Raw genomic sequence first — 25260 nt, 5'->3', positions numbered from 1 at the left:
TGTCACTGCACACCAAATCTAATTTAAAAGAGATATATTCTTTATTCTTTATTGTATCAAACAAAAATTTCAATACAAAAGGTAGCCAAGATATAGCCGAAGCTAATCAAGCTTGGTACCTTTTATCTTAACTAACTTAAGCTACGAAATTAGCAAATAAATAACAGAACTTAAAAGAAAATAAAAATTTGATAACGTCAAAAACAAAACAAAAAATGTGTTGAATAATAAATAAATAACATAACATAACATAAAGTACTGTATGTACTGTACTGTAATAAACAAAACCATATCAGTTCAATAGATATATATGTTAGGATGGAGAGACGAAATTAGCAAATACACTAACACAACAACCCGGACGAGAATGACAAAATTGAGACATTGTTTGCATATATGGCGTTTCATAACTATAGTATAATGTATAATATAATAACTTCGGCCAAGTCTACAAAGTTACAATGTCCAATGTGCACTGTCTTTGTAGTACATAATTGGTCAAAATTGAACAAATAAAATCTTGTCTTTTTTCATTTCATCATTGTTTCACACGATCTGGCTCCCTCGACAAATTATGATAGACGTTTATTGTGATTTAAAAATAAACTCAATATAAATACAAACCGTTTTCAACTACAGGTGCTATAGTAGGAACTGTAGAATCGTCATCATCTATGATATTAAAAGTAATCATAAACAATTAAACAAACATAAAATATATACACGCAATACATTTAACATATCGGAGAATTTTCCTCCAAATCTCACTTGCACTGACGACAGATTAGTTTTAGTCGCAAGCTCTGCAGTCTATGTGCGGCTGTTTTATTTATCGATTGGTTTAGCTTTTTGCTTATTTTATGTATCTTCATTGAGATGATGAACTGCAGTTTAATTTTTACAGTAATTTGCGTTTGAATTTATCTGAATTTGACTTTACCAGTAGTTTGGCGATTGTAGATAGTTGTAGGTTTGTTTTCGTCTGGAAAATATAAGTTTATAATAAAAGATAATTGAATAATTTAGCAATCCAGTTCTTAAATTATGTATAATTATAATAATATATACATTATATTTAATTTTTTTACCAGTAGTTTGGCGGTTGTCGAAAGTTGTAGGGTTGTTTCCGACTGAAAAGATGAGTTCATAAAAAAGATAATTTAATAATTTTAGCAATCCATAGTAAACAACACTAACAGTGCTTAAATTATGTATTTTATAATAATATATACATTATATTTATTTTGTTTACCAGTAGTTTGGCGGTTGTCGGAAGTTGTAGGGTTGTTTCCGGCTGAAAAGTAAGATACAAAAACAAAATTCAATTAAAATACACGTGAGAAATAATAAAATTGTTTCTTTTCATACTTTCGTTTCTTATGAAGAACTTACGAGTGGTTCGGCGGTTGTCGAAAGTTGTAGGATTGTTCCCGGCTGAAAAGTAAAATGTGAAAACAATATGAAAATACATTACAAAATCCTTGTAAACAATAATGGCATTGTTTCTTTTCATGAGTTTCTTATGATTAACTTACGAGTAGTCTGGCGGTTGTTGAAAGTTGTAGGATTGTTTCCGGCTGAAAAGTCAAATGTGAAAACAATTTGAAAATACATTTAAAATGCATGTAAACAATAATGGCATTGTTTCTTTTCATGAGTTTCTTATGAAGAACTTACGAGTAGTCTGGTGGTTGTCGAAAGTTGTAGGATTGTTTCCGGCTGAAAAGTCAAATGTGAAAACAATTTGAAAATACATTTAAAATGCATGTAAACAATAATGGCATTGTTTCTTTTCATGAGTTTCTTATGAAGAACTTACGAGTAGTCTGGTGGTTGTCGAAAGTTGTAGGATTGTTTCCGGCTGAAAAGTCAAATGTGAAAACAATTTGAAAATACATTTAAAATGCATGTAAACAATAATGGCATTGTTTCGTTTCATGAGTTTCTTATGAAGAACTTACGAGTAGTCTGGTGGTTGTCGAAAGTTGTAGGATTGTACCCGGCTGAAAAGTAATATCAAAATACAATTCAATATTTTAATAATCCACGGAAACAACGGTGATAATGCTGTTTCTATATTTCATAATTTATCTACTTACGAGTAGTCGGGTGGTTTTCGAAAGTTGTAGGGTTGTTTTCGGCTGAAAAGTCCAATTTAAAAGCAAACAATTAATTAAATCCATGTCAACAAGTTTAAATCCTTTATACTTTAATTAATTATGAAGAACTTACGAGTAGTGTGGTGGTTGTCGAAGGTTGTAGGGTTATTTTCGCCTGAAAAGTAAATTTTTATGAAACTACAATTAAAATATCCATGTAAAAACGTTACAATTATTTATATTTTCGAGGTGATAGTCTGGTGGTTGTCGAAAGTTTTGGGATTGTTGTATTCTGGTGGAATAAATAATGAATAACATTACCTCTCTAATTTTACAGATGTGGTAAACAGTTTTTAGTTTAACAATAAAACAATATTTCAAATAGTGCCATGCATGAAATATCTATTTTAATTCGATAAATCTTCCTTTACATAAACTTATTTATTTAAAATATTCTCATTGACAAGCTGTTGGTATCTAGGCCTACATATTGGGCCATGTTGGAAAAGCATAGTATAGGTGGGATCTGTAGGTATTCAACTTACCTGTTGGCTGTATAGGAACTGTGGTAGCTGAAATAAAACAACACATGTGTTTAAGACGTAAAATAATATACCATGTTAAAACTCAGACGTTCTGGTAATTTTCTCCATACAAATTGAACTTCTCCTAACCCTAACCCTAACCCTAACCCTTATTGTTTTCTATTCGATTAAAACAATGTAGAAGATTCTGCAGAATTTGAGGTGTTCATCTTTTTTTCTTTATCTGTTTGTTTTGTTTATTATTAGCCTGTTTATTTATTTATTTGTTGTCCATACACCTTTGAATGTCACAATATGCGATGCGGTCCAAGAAACAAAACAGAACAGACGGAAAATATTGAAAATAAAAAGACATGAATAACTAAATGTCGATTTAAAATTTCTTTTTTTTTGCATAGTTTATTAGTTATGTCGAATTTATATAACAGAACGTTCAAATTACTAAAAAAATGATCACTGGATGCATGGTTTGTGGTCAGATGATGAACATTTGTGGCCATATGGTGAAGATAATCGCGATGCTACTGATAACAAAGTGTAGGCCGTACTTACATTCAGGACACTTCCCTTCACTTATCACTATATTGTCAACAGCAATATCTCCTTTGTTATCAGACCCTGCCACTCCTTCAAAAAACACATAATTCTTTGGATCGTAAAAATAGTAGTTGAGGTTGACAAAATCGCTGGAACCATAGTGCCATCCGGGACCTTGATTCCCATTCATGTTCCAATAGGATAACGCGTTTGTAGAGCTCACTTGATACCAAAGTCGTAATTTGTTGACGCCACTTCCATCCATGTTGTAGTAAAACTGTACACAAAAGTCGTACCATTCACCGGGCAGAACGGGACTTTTTATCCGTGCGTTATCGTTATAACTGGTTGAAGAGGTGTCTATGTATATATAGAAATCATCTAAAAAATAAAAAAAGCAACATTTGTTTGAACCTGGATGGGTAACATAATGCGTATATTTAAAACTTTAGAATACATTTTTATTGTTGTTGAATATGCTATTTTAATGTCACATAATAGTTATTCACTTTTATGTTGACCAAAAAATTGGATTGAAAAAAGGAATCAATTACAAACAAAAACTAGGCCTAATTGAAAGCAAAAAAATATTCGAATTTTCCGTCGGACAATCGTTATTTTTCATTAAAGATGTATTGTCCCTTGAAACACAAAAAAATGAAGGTCAAAATATTCTAAATTTAAATTGGCCATATCAAAGTAATATTAAAGTTATTCACTTTAAGTCGAAAATTCGAGCCAAAAACAACAAGTTTTACGTAATTAACAGGTAAAATTAATTTGATTACATTTTGCTGGAAAATCGTCGCGAGCGAAAGTAAACAAAGATTTCAAACCATGAGTAGGCATGCATTAGGCATGATGCTAATTAGGATTGTTTACAACTCGTCACGGTTGAGAAGGTGTTTTCACACAGATCGCGAGGAAGTTTTATGATTATGCATACAGAGTAGCCAAACAAGCGCGTTGCATTATGAGATATGTTTTGATCGAAAACTTTGACTGGAAGTCGAAGTTATTTTTTGAACAAAAAAATGTCTGTATTTCAGTTAAATGATTTCTTTTTTCGACTAATTTTTGGTGAAAGTTAATAACTATTATGATACTTCAAAATGACCCACTTTTTTTCGAAATATTTTTTTGTAAATTTTTTTGGAATTAATCAAAGGGACAATACATCTCTACATTTAGGCCTAACCGTTTATTTTTATAAGTGAAAATCATTCTTTTTGTTCGTTTTTTTCTACTGAAGCAAATAAATCAAATCTGCAAAATGCCCATTCAAAGTCTGATATTAATTAATCTTCATTCTTCATGTGTTTGGGAGAAATACATTTTTAAGAAAAAAAAAAAGTAATACGACATGTACTTACTTGCATTTCCCGATTGGCCATTGGTTGAAACTGCATTACCATTTAGCGTAGCTCCAGAAGAACGTGACCAATCGAAACTGTCCGTCCAAGTTTCTTGGACCCATCCATCAAAGCCTGTTTCAAAGTCCGAGGTGATGACAGTGCTGTACTGTGAAGATACTGTATAGAAAATAATTGATATTATAAAGAGGAAACTCGCCGCACTACAACAACTGATAAAACATGCGTAGCCGGCCAGGATTTTCTCCGAAAAAAGGCGTAAGAGGTTCCTTCCAGTGGGAATTAAGTTAAAATGGCCTAAATTCGGATGAATACAAGAAGAAGATTGTTTGCGGCAATCTTCAGATTGGTGGAGTGACTACGACAGACATAGATATGCTGTCTAGTTTGTAATTTTTTTTCGTGAATTCGGCAAAATATTTGAACGAAAACACATTATTACAAGACAATGTTTACCCAAATTGTTGAAAATCTGCAGAAACAGCAACAACACGATTACTCCTGTAGAATTCATGTAGGCGTATGGTTTGACGACCAAACTTTGAGTAATGTAGCTGCGTTACTGTTATACTTGAACGTGATAGCAAGAACGTCTAAATGTCCTGCTTGCTGCCTTAATATTATTAAATATATGCATTTATCTCGACTAGCAATCTTAACATATGGCGGAATTCTGAAATCTCTTTATCTAAATTAAATATAGGCCTATTAATTAGTCTACGCTATCGGTATATAAAAACATATCATTGTTTTCATGTTTGCTAATTTGTCTATCTTTTATTTAATTCAGCTGTTCGTCCGATACGTCACACGCAAATTAACTGAAAAAAGGTATTGACTGTATTAAAAGAATATGGAAGACTCATTCAAATTCATTTATTTGGTCATTTTGTAATAATTATTGTAAAATATATAAAAAAAGTCTCCAATCATGAATTAAAAAATACAGAAAATGTATTATATTTTTGTAAACACACAAAAGGCAACATATGCAAGTTCAGTAGTATTTTGTCATTAAAAAGTACGGATGGAAAAAGAAGGACGAACAAAATGTACATGTAGGCCTAGTTCTCTGAAGTTTGCAAATAACGAAACAAAGTGGCATGACGAATGTGGCGGCTATTAATAAATGCATATGTAGGCCTGCTGTACGATACATTTCGCAAAAAGTTGGAAAAGTACATTTTTGTTTTGTTTTAATAAGATCAGTGAATATTTACTTAGTAAACATAAGAATCTTCCACAGACAAATTTCTTTAAGAAGTGGATTTTCATAATGAGTCTCTGAATCCGCCAATGACCGGTGAATTATCAATTGTAATGGACATATCGACGTCATTACTTGAAAGTACATAGCCATGATTATTGCGTGATGAAAACCTCGTTTATATCAATGGTCTATCATATGGTTTTTGTCCCATCTGTTTTCCACCAGAATGTAAGATAAGATAAGATAGGATTGAGGTGTCGTTGAACTGAATTGGCGCTGCTGCTGCCGACGACACGTAGACAAAAGTCTAATCGTAATGTCTGATTTCAAATGTCATTTTTCAAATTGTATATCTACAATTACGGTTATCATTAAATAGACGAACGTCCACGCTCCCTTTGGCTGATTAAAACATCTAGGCCTAATAATAATATTTATTTGGATCGACAATTTTTAACAGTGACACACTGCCGTCCATATTACACAATTTGAACAAAAAAAAAAGAAAAAGAAAGTTTAACAGATGAGAGAAAATCCCGGAAGAAAATTCATTCAAGAAAACAAATGTGGTCAATTGCACAAAAGTATCACATGCATTAATTGTCATAAAGTGACGTAAGAAGAGGGAGGAACATAATGAATAGACAATTATGTTTTCACAAAGTACTTTTTAACAAGCTTTCAAATCGCATGTTTAATTACAGTATGGGATGAAAAATGACAGGTGAATGATAATGATAATGAGATTTAATTACAAGGATGATTATGACGTCATGCATCTAATTAATTACCGGGCTGACGCATGACGTCATTTAGCAACAGTTCGTGACGTTTTGGGGGAAAACCGGAAGTAAGAAAAACATTAATAAACAACAAAGAAGAAGCTCGCGGTTGAGAGAAAAGGAAGAAAAGAAAAGTGGTAGTGGCTCGAATGATGACGCTGATGAAAGAAGTTACAATATGTTGTATGTTTAATGAATATAATAATTGATTCGTAGTAGCGGACGTTTTTTAACTAAAGCTAGGCTAGATACCATCATCATCAGGGTGTTCGTTAGGCCTCAAGTTACAAAACAAGCAGCTTCTGTTTCCTGTATTCACTACTACAACCCAGCCTGCTGCGATTCAGTCGAGCACTGTCTGGGCCTAGGCTAGGCCTAGACCAAAGTTGTAGGCCTATACATAGAATGATTGCCTCAAAGTTAACTAGATTGTAGTAGGCCTAGTATCAGTAGAAGAGGTATTTTCACGACAAATGATGTGCAATTAATATAAAATTGATTATTTAAATACCTGTAAATAAATGCAGCATTGAATCAAATTAAACAAAAATGGCAGCAGATACTGACAGAAACAGAGGCAAATGTTTAGAAATGGATTTAACATCAACATACAGTAAGCATTTAGTGGCCGGTTTACATGCAGCTCAAGTAGAGGGACTGCTCACTGACGTCACTATCAAGACGTCAGATCAATCATTCTCATGTCATAAGCTTGTACTCATTGCAAATAGTGACTATTTCAAAGTGATGTTTACATCAAACTTTCAGGAAAAAGAGGCGTCTGAGATTTCACTTCCTAGCATTAACGGAACAACATTTGGACTGTTACACAATTTCTTATACACCGGTAAATTATCTATCATGTTTAAAGATCTCCAGTCGTTTCTATTGGCTGCTGATTTCCTGCAAATGTCAAAGTTAACGGAGTATTTATCAAAAGCGATTGTTGAGTGTGCAAAAGATGAAGATTCTATCACCCTGTATACAACTTTAAAAGCGTTAGAAACTTACCAATCCTTAGTTGACAATTTAAAATTCAAAATTTGTAGTGATTTTGAGGGTATATGCAAAACTCAAGCATTCCTGAATCTTTCTAAAGATGATGTTGTCGGTATTATAACGGATGAACGATTAGTAATTTCTTGCGAAAGGATTTTATTTGATGCAGTTATGTTGTGGTATAATCAGAATATGTCAGCAAGAACACATTCTCTAGTTGACCTGCTAGAACATGTCAGACTACCGTTAATTAGCATAGAACATTTATCTGATGTTGTTGAGCCTGCATTGCGCAATGTTGAAATACCTTCAATAAAACAACGAATCAAAAAAGTAAAATCTTACCACGCAGCGAAGGGTATCAAGAAATATCAGATACCCCTACCAGAGATACAGATAACTCCTCGTAAATTAAACACAAAAATTATGTTGGCTATTTCCGTGTCTTCAGAATCGGACACAAGGTGCACGATCTTTCAACTATCAATATTACCAAGTTCTTTTAAAGACGGACTGAAGCTGACCAAAATACGCACGTTGGATTGTCGCAGAATAGACGCAATGTCATTCACAAGTACAAGCATCTTTTACTTGTCTTCAACTGAATTGTGTCAGTTGGATTCGACCAGTCGACCAATCAGACGCTTCCCTTTGCAGGACTTCTTTCTTATGTCTCGTGCCCGCCCTGTAAGTTCAAAGCTGACGAGCCATCATAACTTAGTGTACGCTTTTATCAAAAGTGCGGATCTTCAGAAAAATGTGCTCGTGTTCGATCCTTCTCACAAACATTTTGAAGTATGCAAGCCGCTACCAGGATTTGATTTTACATGGGAAAACTTAATATCCTGTGCTTGTGGTGTGTTTATATTCGTCAAAATGTTTCCTACAAAAGTGATACATTGTTACCAGTATCATCCCAAAGATGACTCATGGTCAACCCACGACTTGCAAAACACCGAAGAACTATACATGATAGGATCTTGGGGGCGCCATGTATACTTCTGCGCTCAACAGGAAACACTTTACTCTTACGATATGATGACTAAAAAACTTTCGGAATTGGCACCGTTACCTCCCGTTGATTTTATTGGTGATCGGACATTTATCCAAACTGTTGCTGTCGACGGACATATTTACCAGCTTTCGCTTGACAAGAACGCGGTAGCGTACACGCTTGTGGTATGTGAACTAATCATGGAGGGCGATCCTAAGCCGTATTGGAAGCTGGAACTTAGAGAACCCGTGGTTCCGATCATGCAGACAGATCTTTATCCATTCCAATGTAGTGATAGATTTGGTGTTCAACTTGAGGCTTTTGTGGTATAGGAAAGGGACGAAAGTGCAAATAAGTTGTGATTGGGAGGGCATGGTGGTACAGTTTTATCTGTTGAGATGTAGCGGCAAACTTAAACAAGAAAAGAATTTGTTAAATTTTAACCTTGATTTTCAAATGTTCACCCTTAATTTACTTTATCTTAATATAAATTTAGTAAAATTATATGTACTATTTTTTAAACTGAGAAATAAAATATATTAAATATATTATTTTAATGGAGTATAATAATTAATAATAATTATAAAATTAATTAATTTATTATCATAAGACTAAGAATTAACTGTTTTAATGTAAATCTCTAAAGCTCTGTCTAAAAAGTGTGATGTGTCCAAATAATTACTGAAAAAAGGAATAAAATAAATAAAATAATATGGTAGTGATACTTCACCTGTTTTGTCGCATAAAGTGTGATAGTGTAGACAGAGCTTTAAACGTTAAATTTCAGCAAGCTTGTTTTATCACGATAGACAGCAATTATTATTTCATAGATGCTGCGTAAAAAAATAATAAATACTTGGATCAGTATTTAGCTAATTGCACTATGCAATGAAATATTGTCTGTGCCTTTTTATATATTTTACAGGCATTTATAACTGTTGTGTAGGGGTATTTTTTACAACTTATTTTGTGGTATACAGTGTCTGTGCATACTGGTGGTGTAATAAAGTAAAATGAAATTTGTGACTTTATATTGTATTTTTAGAAAAAACAATAAAACGTATTTATTTAGAAGGTGCTTGGTTTGAATCTCAGTTGGGGTGACTTTTTCTCATTTAATCTCACAGATTTCCACACCTTCATCATTTCAAATTTATTGATAACATTTTCAGTATATTATCACCGGGTGGTTTATATTTCTTTTCTGTGCTGTGTATATATATTTTTGTTGCACTGAAAAAAAATAAAGAAAAAATCAAATAAACAAAGAAAAGTGCCCGGGAACCATTATTGATAACCCCCTCTATTACGTCAATTTTGGCCTTAGATTTGTGACGTCACGTCCGTCGTGTGTTTGTGTTTTTGAGTTCAAAGTTTACACAAATTTGCGCGAAACTTGATTTCACTGTTAATTTTCGCCGTGTAATTTATTATTTAAAATGGCTTATAATGTTGCAAAAGAGGACCTAATTGAAGAATTTGATATCTTTGACGTGTCGGTAGATAATGAAGAAATTATAGATAAACGTAAGTAAAGGTTTAGCTAAGAAATATGAAACTAACTAACTAGTAGGCCTAGGCTAGGCCTAGTAGGGCCTAACTAGCTAAAAAGAAATAATATTTGGATTAGGACATCATCATGCAGGCGCGGCTACTCGGTCATAGGCTAATGATAGCAGGCCTAGAGAGAAGAGGCATGGGCTCTAGTACTTTGTATAGTTAGTAGGCCTAGTAGTAGTACACTGTATTTATTTATGCGTCTACCTGTAACCATGGAGAAATAAGTTAACTTATTTCTCCATGCTGTAACCTAGTAGTAGTAAAATAGTAGGAGCTAGGCTAGGCCTAGTTATATAAATAATATTAATAACATATTAATATTAATAAATTTTAATAGGCCTATAATATACAGTATATTCTTAATTGTATTATAATGCACAAATAAAATAATATTAAAAATAAAGTAATTATTGCCTTTTTGTTCAGTTCAATACATCTGCCTGCTATACAGACGCAAGGCAGAGCAGATTGTAGAAGAATGGATTGCGTATTCATCCACATCATCACTAACAATGTCCCTTGAAGCCCTTGATCAACTTGAAGAACAGGTAAGATAAGATAAGATAATAAGATTTATAAAGCGCACATATCCACAAAGTCAAGGCGCTTGTGAAAAGCATGAAAAATACTAACCTTGAATTGAAACTAAAAACAACAACAAATTTTGCAAAAAAAAAAAAAACGGAGGTAACAGTCAATGTTTATGAAAGTTTAATACCTGAAGCAAACTTAGAAAAAAAAACCTGTAGATTAGTCTATAAACTGGTATAGAAAAATCCTATTCATATTCTTTAGATGCAAAATTATTTGTCATATAATTTGGTATTATTGTTATTGCCGAAATAAAAATGTTATTATCAATCCAATTCTTCCCATAATGGTGAGAAAATCTATTTAAAAAATAATATGCCTACTGTAGGCCTAATTAGAGGCCTATAGTGCATTAATCACATACAGTATCTAAATTCATAAATACATTCTAGAACTTATAGATTCTATAGAAAAGAAGAAACATTTATAGATACTAAATAACTTCTATAAAATTGAAATATGTTTCTATAGAAATTATGTACTTCTATAGAATACCAGAGAGCTCTATAAAATGTTTTATAGAACCCTTTAGAAAAGGAAGGACCAAAATCAACAGTAACATTTGTTAATACATTTAAAGATGTATTGTCCCCCAAAAACATGAAAAAATAAAGATTAATAAAATCAGATTTTGAATAGGCAATTTCACAGTTTTAATAAAGTTATGCACATAAAAAAATAATTATTTCACTTATAAAAAGACAAAAGAAATGGTTAATTTCAACCTAAAACCATTGTCTTGCAGACAATTTAGGTCTATTTTGCTTTAAATTACATTTTTTTGGTGGAAAATGGTTTTTTGGTCAAAGTGAATAACTGTTATGTGATATTAAAATGGCATCATCAACAAAATAAATGTAAAAAATTTTTTTAGGGGGACAATATATCTTTAATTTTAAATTACACTATATTTATGCTTAAAAGGAAAATAACAATGTTTAATATTTAAAAAAAAAATTCGTATTATACAGTATACTACAGTGGTAAAACAAAAATGTAAGGTACACATTTATCAACAACAACTCGCCAATTACAGAATTGATAAATCAATCATGCTTAATAAATAAGTCTCATTAGCTACCAAGCTACACCTCCAATATGGCTACTGTATATTGAATTACTCAATTGGTTCACATTTCAGCTCGCAAGCAAGATGAGAACTTCTAAAGGAGAAATGAATGATGTGAAGCCTATTATTTATAATGCAGATACAATTCAAGAAATGTATCCTTTTTTTTGTAACATTATTATGTAGATAAAAAAACCAAGGTAGAACCTCAATTAAAGGCAATAAAGTGTCCCCTTAATAGTCCTCTGAATATGTATTGCCTCTGTTTCATAACAAAGTGTATTCCCTGAATAGAGGTGTCCAAAGTATTGTGCTTGTATTAGTCAGCAGAATTTGTCTTTAACATTGTTGAAACTTAGCATGGACACTGATGTTGGGGATGATCTTTTCACAGCTTATGCAACACCTAAGGTTAGTTATATTAATTTAAATATATTTTTATATTAATTTGGTTGAATGAAATTCATTGCTTATTCTTAATTTTGTGAACATTTGATTCATAATCATGCATTTATTTATTTATTTATTTATTCATCACCTTCAATTAAAAATGTGACAAAACATGTAATCAAACATGTGACCAATCATGTGATCAAACATGTGATCAAACATGTGATCAAACATGTGACCAAACATCAATTAACAAGTGATCTATTAACAAGTGACCATGATCTCTATACAGGATTCTAAGAAGCGCTTACAGCGAACACCAGATCCAGTAGTGAACAAACGATTCTCATCTGTAAACAGAACACCTGTCATCATGTCTCCTTCAATAATGTCACCTGGCAGGTAAATTATGCAAATCTATAATATGAATACTATTATTTTATAAGGTAACTTGTGAAGGACATGATGTTAGACTAGTAATTAACTTTTACTAACCAGAGAATATCATTTTAAATGATTAGGGAGAAAAATGAAATTCACTTTTCCATTAAAAACACAACATTAGTTTTAATTTTTATCAAATTTATTTTGTTGCAGCTCAACGCCATCTCAGAAGTACAGTACTCGTCAGAATAATGGTCAAGTGTTGCTCTGGCATGGAAGTGTTCGTAACTGGAAAGGTTCAGATCCAATGACAGTTTTAGTGAAGCATTACGGAGAAACGTACAACCATTTAATCACAGATTATAAATATATGTATCAGAAATTTACAGACAAAGCACATGGTATGAATGCACATATTTTTTTTCTATAATAGAGATCAGGTTAAACAAACAAAGCTTGTTGAATATGCCATTTTAATGTCACATAATAGTTATTCACTTTAACAAAAATTGGATTGGAAAAAAAATTATTTATCTGAACAAATTTTAACTTAAAGCAAAAAATAGTTTAATTGGTTGCTAGCCAATAGGGTTTTGGTTGAATTTAACGTTTATTTTGGCATTGTTTTTCTGTTTTTTTTATGCAGAAGTGTTAAAACTACAAAATCTGATTTTAATAATCTTCATTTTTCATGTTTTTTGGAGACAATACATCTTTAAGGGCCCAAAGCATGAGCAGCCCCAATGCAATTGCCCAGCGTTGGAGGGCTCCTTAAGAGTGCTAATCCAGGGCCGTGCCTCTGATCATTACATGTTTTTAAACATGTTAAAATTATGTCTGTAAACATTGTTTTGATAATTTCTGTTGCAGTCCTTGATAACATAATAGAAGATATTGGTCAACATTTACAAGAATCTTACAGTATAGAGAGCCTCTCTCATGTTGCCATGCCAATTCAGGTAAACATTTTCCTTTCATTATTACCGGTATACATTACAAGTTAAAAGAAACAAAAAAAATCTGTTAATTTATAGTAGTGTTCTAAATACATAAAGTATTTCTTGATTTTAATATAGGAGTCCACAACTGTGATTGGTCGAATTTGTTGTGACAGTAACGGTCGTTTGAATTCATCATCTGTTCTTCTGGAAGGTTCTGTTGATTCTTCATCAGGAAAGCGTGTTCAAGTGAACTTATCGGAGTTAAAGGAATTCTCCTTATTTCCTGGACAAGTGGTAGCTATGGATGGAATTAATACAACTGGAAATAAGTTTGTTGCATCACAAATATACAAAGTAATTTCTATCAATGTTATTTTATGTTCAATTTCATTCAAATCATGTTCAATTTCATTCAAATCGTATTCATAAAAATTGTAAAATACTATCAATTACAAGCAATACTCATTAACTACTTACAGTTCACCAGTGGATAAGATAAGATATTCATTTTAACAGGGAAAGAGTTTGGTATTGCCAAGTGACACCACCAATTCATTGCTTGATCACGGACCATTACATGTTGCAATTGCTGCTGGCCCATTCACTACGTCCGACAGTGACCAGTATGAACCCCTAGATGACCTCATCAAAATGATACACCAGGATACACCAGATGTTTGTATATTAGTAAGTTTAACCAATTTAACTAAAGGATAAAACAAATGTATATACCGTAAATCTTCTAATTGTAACCCTGGGTTATTATTCTTTGATTGTTTTTTAGGGTGGGTTACTATTAAAAGAGGGGTTACTATTAGGGTACCTATTAGTACCATTACTAATCTTAAATTAGGCACCTGAAAATAGTACTCTCGCCGCATTGCTTGTATCCTTAGGCAAGATACTTTACTTAAGTTTGCTTCTCTCCACCCATGTGTATAAATGGGAACCCAGTTAGATCAAGACACAACTTTGCACTGATTACTAGATGCATTATGGGAGTATGTTTCCATACATGTTTGATCCAAAAAAATGACTGGGGCAATAATGTTCAGCGCTTAGAGGTTTTACAACATTAGGCGCTATATAAATCCAGGATATTATTATTATTATGATATTTATTTGTTATCTTTTCAGCTTGGACCTTTTATTGATTCAGACCAAGAATTTATAGTAGTAAGTGAACAATTATACTATTGTTTTTTTTTATCATCAAAATATCAGGTGCAGAACAGAATATTAATAACCAACGCCCTTTTTCATTTTTTCGATATTTTATTTTTTTTGTAGAATATGGAGCAAGAATATGAAACATTTTTCCAGTTTTTAGTTGATAAACTTGTTATGGGCACGCAAAAGTAGGTTTATCAAACTATTTGTATTTTTTTAGACTGTAGTGTTCCTGAAATTCCCTGATATTATTTGTATCAGGACTTCTACTTTTCTATGTTCTGCAATTATTAAAATCTTTTTTTACAGCTCAAAAACACAGTTGGTATTTGTTTCCTCAACCAAGGATGCCTTTCATCAGTTTGTCTTCCCAACACCACCATATTCAACAGAATATTTGAAGAAACATGACAAAGAACAGCAGCAATATCAGGTAATTTTTCAACTTTTTAACTTTCATGTTTACAATCAAAAGCACATGCCCGGCATGTAGAACAAACCGGAAAAGAAATTCGTTTTTGCCAGTGGCCATCCGACTCTTAAATTCTTGAACTTTGACTCTTGTTATATTGTACTGTGTATTGTGATATTTTGTAAGATCATTTGAATCCAAACCTTTTTATTTGAATTGCCCCATGTGGGATGATTAAAGAATTTTAATTGAATTGAAGACTTTGGTTTAATGTGTTGTATCAAATGTGACTCATTATTCAACATGGCTAACACAGTTTTGATTATATTTTTATAACACATTTTTATATATATTTTCTTTAATAATCTACTGTAATTAATGTGTTTTTTAAAATCTTTAGAGAATACATTTTGTGTCTGATCCGTGCACGCTAGACATCAATGGAATCGTGTTTGGCATTACTTCTACTGATATTCTGTTTCATCTTGGAGCAGAGGAAATTTCTCTCTGGTAAAAATATATTTATATTCTTTCTATTAGAAATTGCTTGGCATTTTAAAATTGTGTACCAGTAGTAGAGTAGAAACAAATTTTTCTTTCTATTAAAACATTTACTTTATCAGGTTTCATCTTTTGTCCTTGTGACCAAATTGAGAGTATTATGCAAATTGTGGTTTAATTTTCAGCCCACCAGGTACCTCTGATAGGCTAGGCCGGCTTGTAAAGCACCTGTTGACGCAGCAAAACTACTACCCACTCTACCCACCTCCGTGTGGTATGCCGGTGGATTTTGAACAGTTTGAACGCTACGCAAAGATGTCAGTAACACCAGACATATTGATCGTACCATCAAATCTTAGATACTTTCTAAAGGTAATTTGTGATTATTTAATTAAAAATATCTCGTTCCTTGCTCATAGTTTGAGAGTGCCACACAGTACATCATTAAGTAATATTTAGGTTTATGATAACAGACTGTTAAAAAACTACAGCTCATAAAACCATAAAATGGTTATGATTTAATGTTTTCTTCTCAACTTTTTGAATTGTTTCAACAGGAAGTTGATGGCTGTCTATGCATCAACCCTGGACGTCTGACCAAGGGTCAAGTTGGTGGCACATATGGCCGGCTTGTAGTCCAGCCAGCAGAGAATGGTCAAGGTAAAGGTGTGGCCTCAAGATCAGCAGCTCAAATTCTTCGTATATAGCAAGGTAAATGAGATTGTTTTAAATCCGTCACTCAAATTGTGTTTGGTGTTAGTTGAAGAACATCAGTTACCTTGCCTACACCTCAACATCTCAAAAACATGTTCTGTTACAGAATTATCATTTGTAATTTCCTGTTCATCAAGACAACGAGAATTTGACTTTTGAATTTAACACAAATAGAAACACTGTTAAATGATAAAAACGTGTTTTACTTACTTTTACATAATCTAGCGCCAACTTGAACTAAAAAAGACGTGGCTGGCTAAGGATAGGCACCATTTTATGTTGTAGAGTACCTCATGCAGTACTGTAGTTGAATTCAAATGCGTGGACTAGTGTCAAAATATAACGATTATATTCTGATATTTCTATACAATTATAAATTTCGTTACCGCTGGTGGTAAAACAACTTATACTAAACTAGTTTGTAAATACTAAAAAGAAATTAAATGCAGAAAGGATTGAGATTGAAGGTCACAAGCTAATTCAAATTCACCTCAATTTCAAACAGAATAAAATCTACAAAAAGTATAAGTGATATTTTTTGTTAAATTATTAATACAATTTGTATATAAAATAATAATTCTTTATATTCTCAAGAAATGTTTTTTTACAATAAATGCAAATGATCTGTCAGGTGTCTTGATAGTTGATTTGTTTCATGATAAAATGAAGGAAATTTGGTTTTCTTTTGTAATGATAGCGTTCCCTTTTCTGTGTATTTACAAACAAAATTGAGCGAAGAAATATTTGTTACAAACACCACAGCATCTGATTCAAATACTGCTGAAACAACAAAAATACATAGAACTAGAACACAACTTTTTATTTTGTTTATTGCAACACATTACTAGAAAAAAAACCACATTCATACAAAATATTACACTTGTTTTTGTTCAAGGTGATGGAGCATTGCAGACAATAGTTAACAAAATATAAAGTAGATAGTTTAGCCATGGTTCAGCCTCTTAAATTGAATGGCACCAGTATAATCAAATGGAAAGACATTATAATTTTTTTTAAAGTTTATTTTCTGTTCTGTTAAAACATACATTTAGGTTTTAGATGTGTCACAGACTAAATAAATCCAATTTATGGATACAATTTATTTAGTGTGAAGACAGAAAACATAATATACTACCTTTATTGGTTAGTCCTTTTTGCACCAAAAAGAACTAGTACTAGTAGTTAGAGCCACATTTTAAATTTAAAGAAAGCTTGTAGATCAGGGTCATTGACATCTTTATAGTTGACACCAGCATACACGTTCTTTAGTAACTCATTCTTGAACTTTGACTCCAGAATCTCTACATACTTTTCTAAACAACCTGGAATGAAACAATTAGCTTGTCACTTAAACTGACGTACACTTCCAATTTTTGAAATGTTGAAACAGTTGGTGTGCTTACTTAAGGTCTGTCCATACCAGAGATTTCACTCTTCCCTGGTCTACACTATAAAATTGTATGTGACAACAAAAAATGAGATGTGCCCATATATGGACACAATGATGTCATTTCACTACCATATTAGAGCAGATCAAACGTTTGATAGTGTAGACAGACCTTAACTAGGAAGAGATTCCAATTAATTAAACTCATTTTGTAAAAAAGAAATCTAAAGTTGTTATACAATTTTATTATACAATTTTCTTCAGGACACCCATCACTGCTTACCAGGAATACATATTGAAAACGTGCAACTTTATAGTACAGTAACTTTAGTTTTTGAAAACATAGTTTAGTTCTCATAGCAATTTTTCAATTCCTATGTAGTGGAATTTTGATAAAAATTATACAAACCAATTCCCATCACTCGACCCCATGCAATCAGATGAGGCTCTAACCGAGGGTCATCAAATTTCTGGTTCTTCATCAGTATTCGCACGATCTCTCCATGTATGTATGCATCGTCAAATGATGAGGATTCTGGGAAGGGGAACCGGGAATAAACATCAACCGCTTTCATTTGGTCTTTCTTGATAAGAAGATCAGCGAGTTCTATATAGGCATCATGAAGCTAAAAGATAAAATATGATAAATGGTTTATTTTAAGGCATATTGAATTTAAACCATACAGTAAAAGAAGATCTGTTTTTCTAGATATTCCATTTATTACTGACCTGGGGTGCCATTATGATGATGTCATTATACAACATATGTGATTCTTCACTGTCCTCATTTTCTTTGGTTAGCACTCTTGCTAAGCCTAGTCTTGGCTGGTAACTTATCCTGTTCAAAGGAGTGTTAGCAGGTACTGTGCTTGCTGGCATTGGTTCTATCGGAGAAGAAAGTAATGTTAGCCTTGAAGAATATTATATAACCACCCGACACCTTAGATTCTTTTTATTTGTGGAATGACTATATAGAAAAGATAGTTCCCATAACATTCTATATTTTGGCATGAGAATAGCTATACTATAATACAGTACCTTCTTTTTTATCCGTAGCCTGTGGCTTAGATATTGCTGTAGCTGAGCCCTTGGTAGGTCCTACCCTGTTAGCAGTTGTTTTAGTCACAGTACCCCTAGTAGCTGCTTTTGCTGCAGTACTCTTATTTGGTAATGCTGCTTTAGCAGGGGCTGGTTTCCCTCGATTTGCTGCTGCTGCACCCCTAACCGGAGTCACCTTAGCTCCTCTGGCTGTAAAATAAGAAACAAAAGTTTACGATATCAAAATGTTGGTATACTATTTTAAATACATCGTTGAGAAAGACTATTTAAGTGTTTGTTATAGACTTACTTGGTGTTACTTTGCTAGCTGTAGCACCCCTACCTCTTCCAACAGGTTTTGTTACCCCTCCTCTTGACGCCAGACCACCTCTTGTTGCCGGTTTTGTCTTTGCTGCCTCTGCAGCGGCTTTTTCTTCCTTTTCCTTCTCTTTCAGCTTCCACCATTCTTGATCTGCAAAACACAATCATTGATTTTTTAAAGTTTTTTTTTAATACCAAAAGAACCATCATCATCAGCGAATTTCCGCAATCAAACTTTGTTATTGAGAAACCAACATACCTTTCAACTGCTGTGGTATGTCTCCTCCGGCAATTGGCTCCCCCTCTTGTGCAATGCTAGCTCTGAATGATAACTGAGCCTGCTGTAGGCTAGTCTTGCTTTCAGGTGAGCTAGGCTGGTTATCATAGACAGCTAGTTGAGCATTCCCTAGCAGGCAGAGAGCCTGGCTGTTGGTTGGTTGGATAATTACACCTGTCTGACAAGTCTGTTGAGAGAAAGTGTTTTATTTTTATCATTTTGTTTTTGGGAATAGAATTGATCTTACCTCTGTCGATTATCAAAGTTACCTTAGTTTGCAAGTTCATTAACTCCTGATTTTTAGGTAATGTTGAACAGCGAATAAAAGCAGATAACTGCTGACAACGTTTAGCGATCCATTTGGTGTTACTTGATTCATTTGTCAGCATCAGGTTTAGTAAGTTAGAATGACAGTCCAGTAGAATCCATTCCATTGACTGATAGGTGTTTGCACGGGCAGACAGTGTGCAGAGGTTCTGAGCTGCTAAGGTGCTACAACTACACAGGAAATGAAATTATAACTATGTTTACACACTTTATTGTAGTTTTATATAGTCAATCATTTTCATTTATAGCCATGCGTGTGTGGTATAACGTTTTGCTAAGATTTAAACAAGAGGAGAAAATTGGAATTATATCGGAAAATTAGAGTTTTATCAGAGTATACCGATCACACAAGTACTTTTGTCAACTCTGATGTGATTTAGATCAGTAGCTTAAATTTGATTCTAATGCACGCTTAACTTTTGTGTGTGAACACAACTAAAGCCTATCTGTCTCTCTCATTTTAGATTTTAAAACACATTAGATAATAAGGAACAAACAATACCAGTGAAGTATTTGTTCAGCTCCCATTGAATTTTCCTTAGGTAACTTATCTTGAATAGAAGCAAGGTGGAGGAAACCTTTGAAAAGTGCCACTGTTGTTGCCCTCCAGAGATCCTCTGAGTTTAGGTCAAATTCAGGATCTCTAGATAAGAAATGAAAGGTTAGTTAGACTGTTGGCAAGTTTCTTGAATTATTAAGGGGTTTTGACAAAACGCACTCAAGTTATTTTCCAAATAAAACCTGGTTATAATGGCCTATTTCTAGTGATAAAGGATAATGAATCATTGTAAGACAATTCTTATTTACCCATAACCAACGTTATCTGCATTGGCTAGGCTCAATTCTAAGAACTTTTCCAAGCCCTCATGAAGGTATGTAACAGCCTCTTTAGCTCTTGGGCCAGAATCAGACTTGTGCTCCATAATTGCTAAGCCTAAGTAAAATCTGTGAAAGAAAACAGAAGAAAAATGCTTTGCATTTAGTATGTTTTGACATCGAGAATGTAGTAGGAACAAAAATTATATGTTAGAGGTTGTGAGAGAGCGGTTGGTTTCAAACTTTTAAAATGTCATTAAATGTCAGCTTTCCATCAACTGATTTCTGATAGTACCGGGAATATACTATTATTATATTGTGAAACTTATGTTAACCTCGGAATACGAAAACTTTGTATTCAGAGTACTGATTGAAGAATTTACCTTGCAATAGTCAACTGTGGTTTCAATCCAACAGCCAACTCTAGCCTCTTAATGGCTTCATCTGGTTTGTCCTGCATAAGCAATAGACGTCCTACATGGACATTATATAAGGCATTATTCTGATCTAAGCCCAGGGCATCCTGGAACTTCAAAAATGCTTGGCCTAAGGGGTTCTGTTGGTCTGCTGCTGCTTGTGCTGCCTTGCCATCCTGAGAAAAATAAAAATGTTCATAAATATTATTTGGATGACGGTGGAGAAGGAAAGGGTTGGCTTGGAAATTTTGGAACAAGTTTGCAGCAGGAACAGATTCCAGAGCAACAAAGAAGATAGATGAGATAAGACTTTATTAGACAGATATTTTATTATTATTACATTATAACATATTACCTTTGTAGCTTGCTTTGATTTCCATATGTACAGGCCCTGAACATAATCAGCTTTCCCTGACTGTCCCGACTCCAGCAAGAATTTGTACTCTTCATCAATTGCTTGGAGAACCCTAGACAATGGAGCCTTAGGATCAACTCCACGTTGCTGGCATATTCCTCCAATTTCTTCCTCCTTTCCTGTCTCTTTCGCATTCAAAGTTAAGCTTCCAAGATCATCAGCAACATCTTCCTTTAAATTAAAAAAAAATTAACATTTAAATCATGTAAGTAGAAAATTAATATTGTGATGAGCAGAACAAAATTCATCTCATTGTGGACTATTCAAGGCCTACTGTTACAAACACAAGGCACATCACAACAGTAATTTTAACAGTTGTTAACCAGGCAAGATTGACGATCCAGTTTATCTAGGCAAGGCTAGGCCCTCCCTAGCTTGTTTTAGAAAAGACATCACCTCTTTCTTCAGGCCGTACATGTCTTCAGCATAGTATTTTTCTTCCATGAGTAGGCCTAGCTTGAAGTGAAGCTCGGCATCTTTAGGCTTCTTTCTAATTGCACAAGCAATGCTAACAGTGGCGTTATGAAGGTGGTCTATTGGTATGTTTGCATCACGAACTGTTTGACCTACAGAAAAAACAAAGAGTGTGATTTAATTGCACTTCCAACAGAATAAAGGTTTCTCCTACCAGAATTGCTTTCTGGTCTTCATGACTTGTTGATACTACTGCAGTACAGTAGTGTTCTACTGCAGTACAGTAGTGTCTTCTGCTGTACAGAGTATTGTGTACCTGGTTTTGGTAAGCTGGTTCTATAGTTTTTAATCATCGTTTTAGCATTTTGTATTAGATCATCTACACTGCCTCCGCCAACTACTTCTTGTAAAGACTTCTCCCATTGATGCTCCTAAAGCATAAAATTTGACATTGAAAAAAAACAGCCATTGATAATGAGTAATACAAATAGTACATTATTACATATCATTTTTGTACATATTTAGCTAGGATTTTCTGGTATTTTAAACAATTAAAATGTGGAAAAGAAGAAGAAAATAACAGATTACAGTACCTTGTAAGAATGTTTGATTTCACGATTGGTGAATTTTCCAGTACAGAGATTGGCATTGTGCCAATCCATCTCACTTTTGGTTACTTTATGACTACAGCTACTACATGTCTCTTTTTCTATCTGCGAACGTGAATACGTGTTATTTGTTATTACTGTGAGGTATAACCTAAACCTGAATAACATCCAGAAGAGACTACCTTATTGTTACCTGTATTTTTTATTTATTTATCCTGGGTGTCGAACCTCTTCAGTCAAAGATCAGTGGATGTGTGTGTACTAGTACACCAAGGTAACCCCCTACTATAGATGTGTACACTGGACCTACAGTTTATACTATAGTCCTTTTCCGAGAAGACTCGTTTACCATGGAGTGAGCCTCGAACCCTTAATGATGTTGGATACCTATAAATTACGGTTCCACTGTCTTAACTGCTCGGCCACTCACTCAATTTTGATGTATTTCATTAAATGTTCAGGATCGGACAATATTTTGCATTGTAGACACATTATTGATATTGTTCAAATGATGTAGCATCTAAACTACAGTAGTACACTATGTATATTGTTTGAAGACTTGCATAGCGAAAATCAATGTAATAATAAAGTTTGAGGTACAGTTTATTTTACCTTATCATTTTCCCCAGTTATTGGTTTCAGAGGACAATTCTTGATATGATTTCCCAGTTCAGAATACTTCATCTTTGCTGTACAACCTAGACATAAGTTTTTTAATTTCAATGAAAAGTATTGCTTAAGTATGATTTATGCTATTTATATAGTAAGGTTTTGTATAGGTTTGTGGTGTACACTATAGCTTGGTTCCCACTACATACACAATGCAAGTATGTAATGCAAATTAAGGGATTTGACCAATCACAAGCGATGGATTATTCGAACAATATCTTGTGATTGGTCAACTTGCTTGCATTACCTGTACGTCCTTGCAAGTGTAAGCAAGCAGTGACAAATACGAATTATTACCAGAATATTGTTTTTTTAAATAATTTCAGCTTTAACACACCTAAATATGAATATATACACTTGATATTTATTGCTGACAATTCCTTGTCCATTTTTTCTTCCACTAATTTCCATTCGCCGTCCAATGGTGTTTCATCTAATGGATCAAGCTTGGATGTGCGTGTAAGGAGTTCAATGATTGGTTCACTGAATACATGCTTAGGGTCAGATCCTTTGATACTGATTGGTCTATACAACGGGCCTAAGGTCACAGGGCATTCATACTTCATAGCAATAGATGGGTCATCAAAGTTGCCAATAGCTGGGAGCCACTTCCTGATAATATTGATGACATAGATCTGATGAAATAAAGAATAAAATGTGTACAGACAAATAACATAAGAATGCTAATTGTAGTCCAAAAGGTCTTGAATTAATTACCTCTTCAATTACATTCAGGAAACCAAACTTTAAACTCACAAATATATATTTTGGCCCAGAAAAATGATGGTAGGTATTGACAAAATTTCTAGATCCATGTAACTACATGCAGTAACTAAAATAATATTTGGATTCTTTGGAGTAGGCCACATGTCCATATCACAGCTCTTTTTAAAACTTTTCTTTGCAAGTTTCTGTAAAATAAAATTGTACCTGGGTATTTGACCCATCTATTGAGGTAACTTTTATTTCAATGCTTGTATCACCAACATTTAGGCCAACTTCTGATTCCGCTGATGATTCCCCATTCACAGTCACCGATGTCTTTTTGTCGGGTGCTTTTGCCTTTACACTGAGCGTGCTCAAACTGCATGGAACAATGCCTGCAAATTAGAATGTTAAAAAGTTTATTATAAAAGTTTTTTTTTATAGGGTGCAATTAAAATATCCTTTTTTGTGTCCAATAATTATTGTGACCAAACAAATTATTATATTTATATTTTAAGTGCTTCTTTAACATTATTTTACTTATGTTGTTATAGTTATTCCATTGGTATAGAATGCCAAGCGCTAGATATCCAATGATTTTATAAATTATTAAAACTTTAGTATGTTGAATACAAAAGCCTACTTGTATAGTTAGTTACTGTGGTACTGAAATCTGGTGTGAGCTGTCCAATGGTTAGTGTAATGCTGCTAAGAGTAGCATCTTTTGCTGAAAGCCTCTTAACATTGATCTTGTAGAATTTAGTGGTTCCATCTTCAGCTGACACTTCTATTTTGAGTAAGGTGACGTCATCTTCTTTCAATGGTAAGGTCTTGCTGCCTTCACTTCCCTGGAAAAAAGATGTAGTGACTTCGTACTTCCCTAAATTCAATGCATTTCTCGCCTACTACTAGGGCCTCTAGACTAAGCCTACCACCTACTACAGTCTAGCTAGGCCTATTGATATTAATGCTAAATAAAAACATATCAGTTACTGAGCTAGTAAGTAGCTAGGATGACAAGTTCTGGTAACAGTTTCATTTTAGGCTTAGTTCATACTTAATCTAGGCAGTATCTGTACTGTCTAGACAGGCCTAGTTCTAGGCTAGCTAGGCCTAGACAAGAGAATCAATCATCATAAGGCCTCTCTATCCAGTTTATCTAGGCAAGGCTAGGCCTCTAGACTAGGCCCTCTCTCTGGACCCTACTAGATAGTCCTAGCTTGTATTGGAAACTCACAATGATTTGATAGCTTGCATTACTGTCGCTGGTTAAGCAACTTATAGTAATTTGTGCAACATCACTAGGTACAGTCACGCTATATTCAGTTGTGTTTCTTGCAAACTTTGGACTCAACGTTCCGGGTTTTACAGACAGTTTTTCAAGATCACAGTCATCCATATTTTGGCGATTGTTCAATTGCCTCTCTGCAGATTGTTTTTGTTGTTTGGACCCTGGCGTCCCTTGCAACCAATCACAAAAGGTCAAATTTACTCAAGCGCGAAAAAGTTTGTTAGTCTCCAGAGGGCGGCCCTGGGATAATTTATTTTTTCGCCCTGGAAAAAGACGCTAAGCGTCTTCTATATGGGAACGTGTAT

At 33.6% G+C, this 25260-nt stretch overlaps 3 protein-coding genes across 5 annotated transcripts in view; 2 read left to right on the top strand and 1 right to left on the bottom strand.

The window, feature by feature from the left end:
• The first annotated feature begins 6620 nt into the window (after nt 1-6620).
• On the top strand, nt 6621-9617 carry LOC144852090 (uncharacterized). Its single transcript, XM_078709795.1, has one exon. It carries the CDS (start codon nt 7096-7098, stop codon nt 8869-8871), a length of 1776 nt encoding a protein of 591 aa, XP_078565921.1. The 5' UTR covers nt 6621-7095; the 3' UTR covers nt 8872-9617.
• A 312-nt stretch (nt 9618-9929) lies between these two features.
• Nucleotides 9930-25260, top strand: part of LOC144851851 (DNA polymerase alpha subunit B-like) — a 28166-nt gene continuing 12835 nt past the window's right edge. For 2 of the 3 annotated variants that reach the window (XM_078709502.1, XM_078709503.1), the window contains exons 1-15: nt 9930-10066; nt 10526-10647; nt 11832-11914; nt 12119-12170; nt 12442-12551; nt 12747-12934; nt 13404-13492; nt 13610-13828; nt 13991-14161; nt 14612-14650; nt 14765-14832; nt 14954-15077; nt 15457-15566; nt 15743-15929; nt 16115-16268. In XM_078709502.1, the coding sequence (XP_078565628.1) occupies nt 9979-10066; nt 10526-10647; nt 11832-11914; nt 12119-12170; nt 12442-12551; nt 12747-12934; nt 13404-13492; nt 13610-13828; nt 13991-14161; nt 14612-14650; nt 14765-14832; nt 14954-15077; nt 15457-15566; nt 15743-15929; nt 16115-16264 (1800 nt within the window). In that variant the 5' untranslated portion in view covers nt 9930-9978 and the 3' untranslated portion in view covers nt 16265-16268. Of the gene's footprint in view, nt 10067-10525; nt 10648-11831; nt 11915-12118; nt 12171-12441; nt 12552-12746; nt 12935-13403; nt 13493-13609; nt 13829-13990; nt 14162-14611; nt 14651-14764; nt 14833-14953; nt 15078-15456; nt 15567-15742; nt 15930-16114; nt 16858-25260 lie in introns of those variants that run through there. The other variant, XM_078709501.1, reaches the window with a different exon arrangement.
• On the bottom strand, nt 17114-25063 carry LOC144851785 (uncharacterized). The gene is made up of 19 exons (XM_078709395.1): nt 24902-25063; nt 24308-24512; nt 23890-24059; nt 23297-23594; nt 22903-22988; nt 22276-22395; nt 21999-22113; nt 21665-21834; nt 21209-21439; nt 20821-21029; nt 20429-20566; nt 20124-20264; nt 19564-19792; nt 19277-19481; nt 19007-19168; nt 18697-18906; nt 18388-18542; nt 18068-18284; nt 17114-17593 (listed from the first exon to the last, which is right to left on the bottom strand). Exons 1-19 carry the CDS (start codon nt 25061-25063, stop codon nt 17454-17456), a joined length of 3363 nt encoding a protein of 1120 aa, XP_078565521.1. The 3' UTR covers nt 17114-17453.

This window comes from Antedon bifida, chromosome 9 (genome assembly GCF_963402885.1).
Source record: "Antedon bifida chromosome 9, ecAntBifi1.1, whole genome shotgun sequence".
Classification (NCBI taxonomy): Eukaryota; Metazoa; Echinodermata; class Crinoidea; order Comatulida; family Antedonidae; genus Antedon; species Antedon bifida.
This window is presented reverse-complemented; position numbering and strand designations above follow the sequence as displayed.

Coding starts and splice junctions, on each gene's coding strand:
- LOC144852090 (XM_078709795.1), top strand. CDS start 7,096: ATGGCAGCAGATACTGACAGAAACAGAGGCAAATGTTTAGAAATGGAT.
- LOC144851785 (XM_078709395.1), bottom strand. CDS start 25,063: ATGGATGACTGTGATCTTGAAAAACTGTCTGTAAAACCCGGAACGTTG. Junction 22,396..22,902: donor TAACTGGGGAAAATGATAAG/GTAAAATAAACT, acceptor TCACGTTCGCAG/ATAGAAAAAGAGACATGTAG. Junction 19,482..19,563: donor TAATGAACTTGCAAACTAAG/GTAACTTTGATA, acceptor TTCTCTCAACAG/ACTTGTCAGACAGGTGTAAT.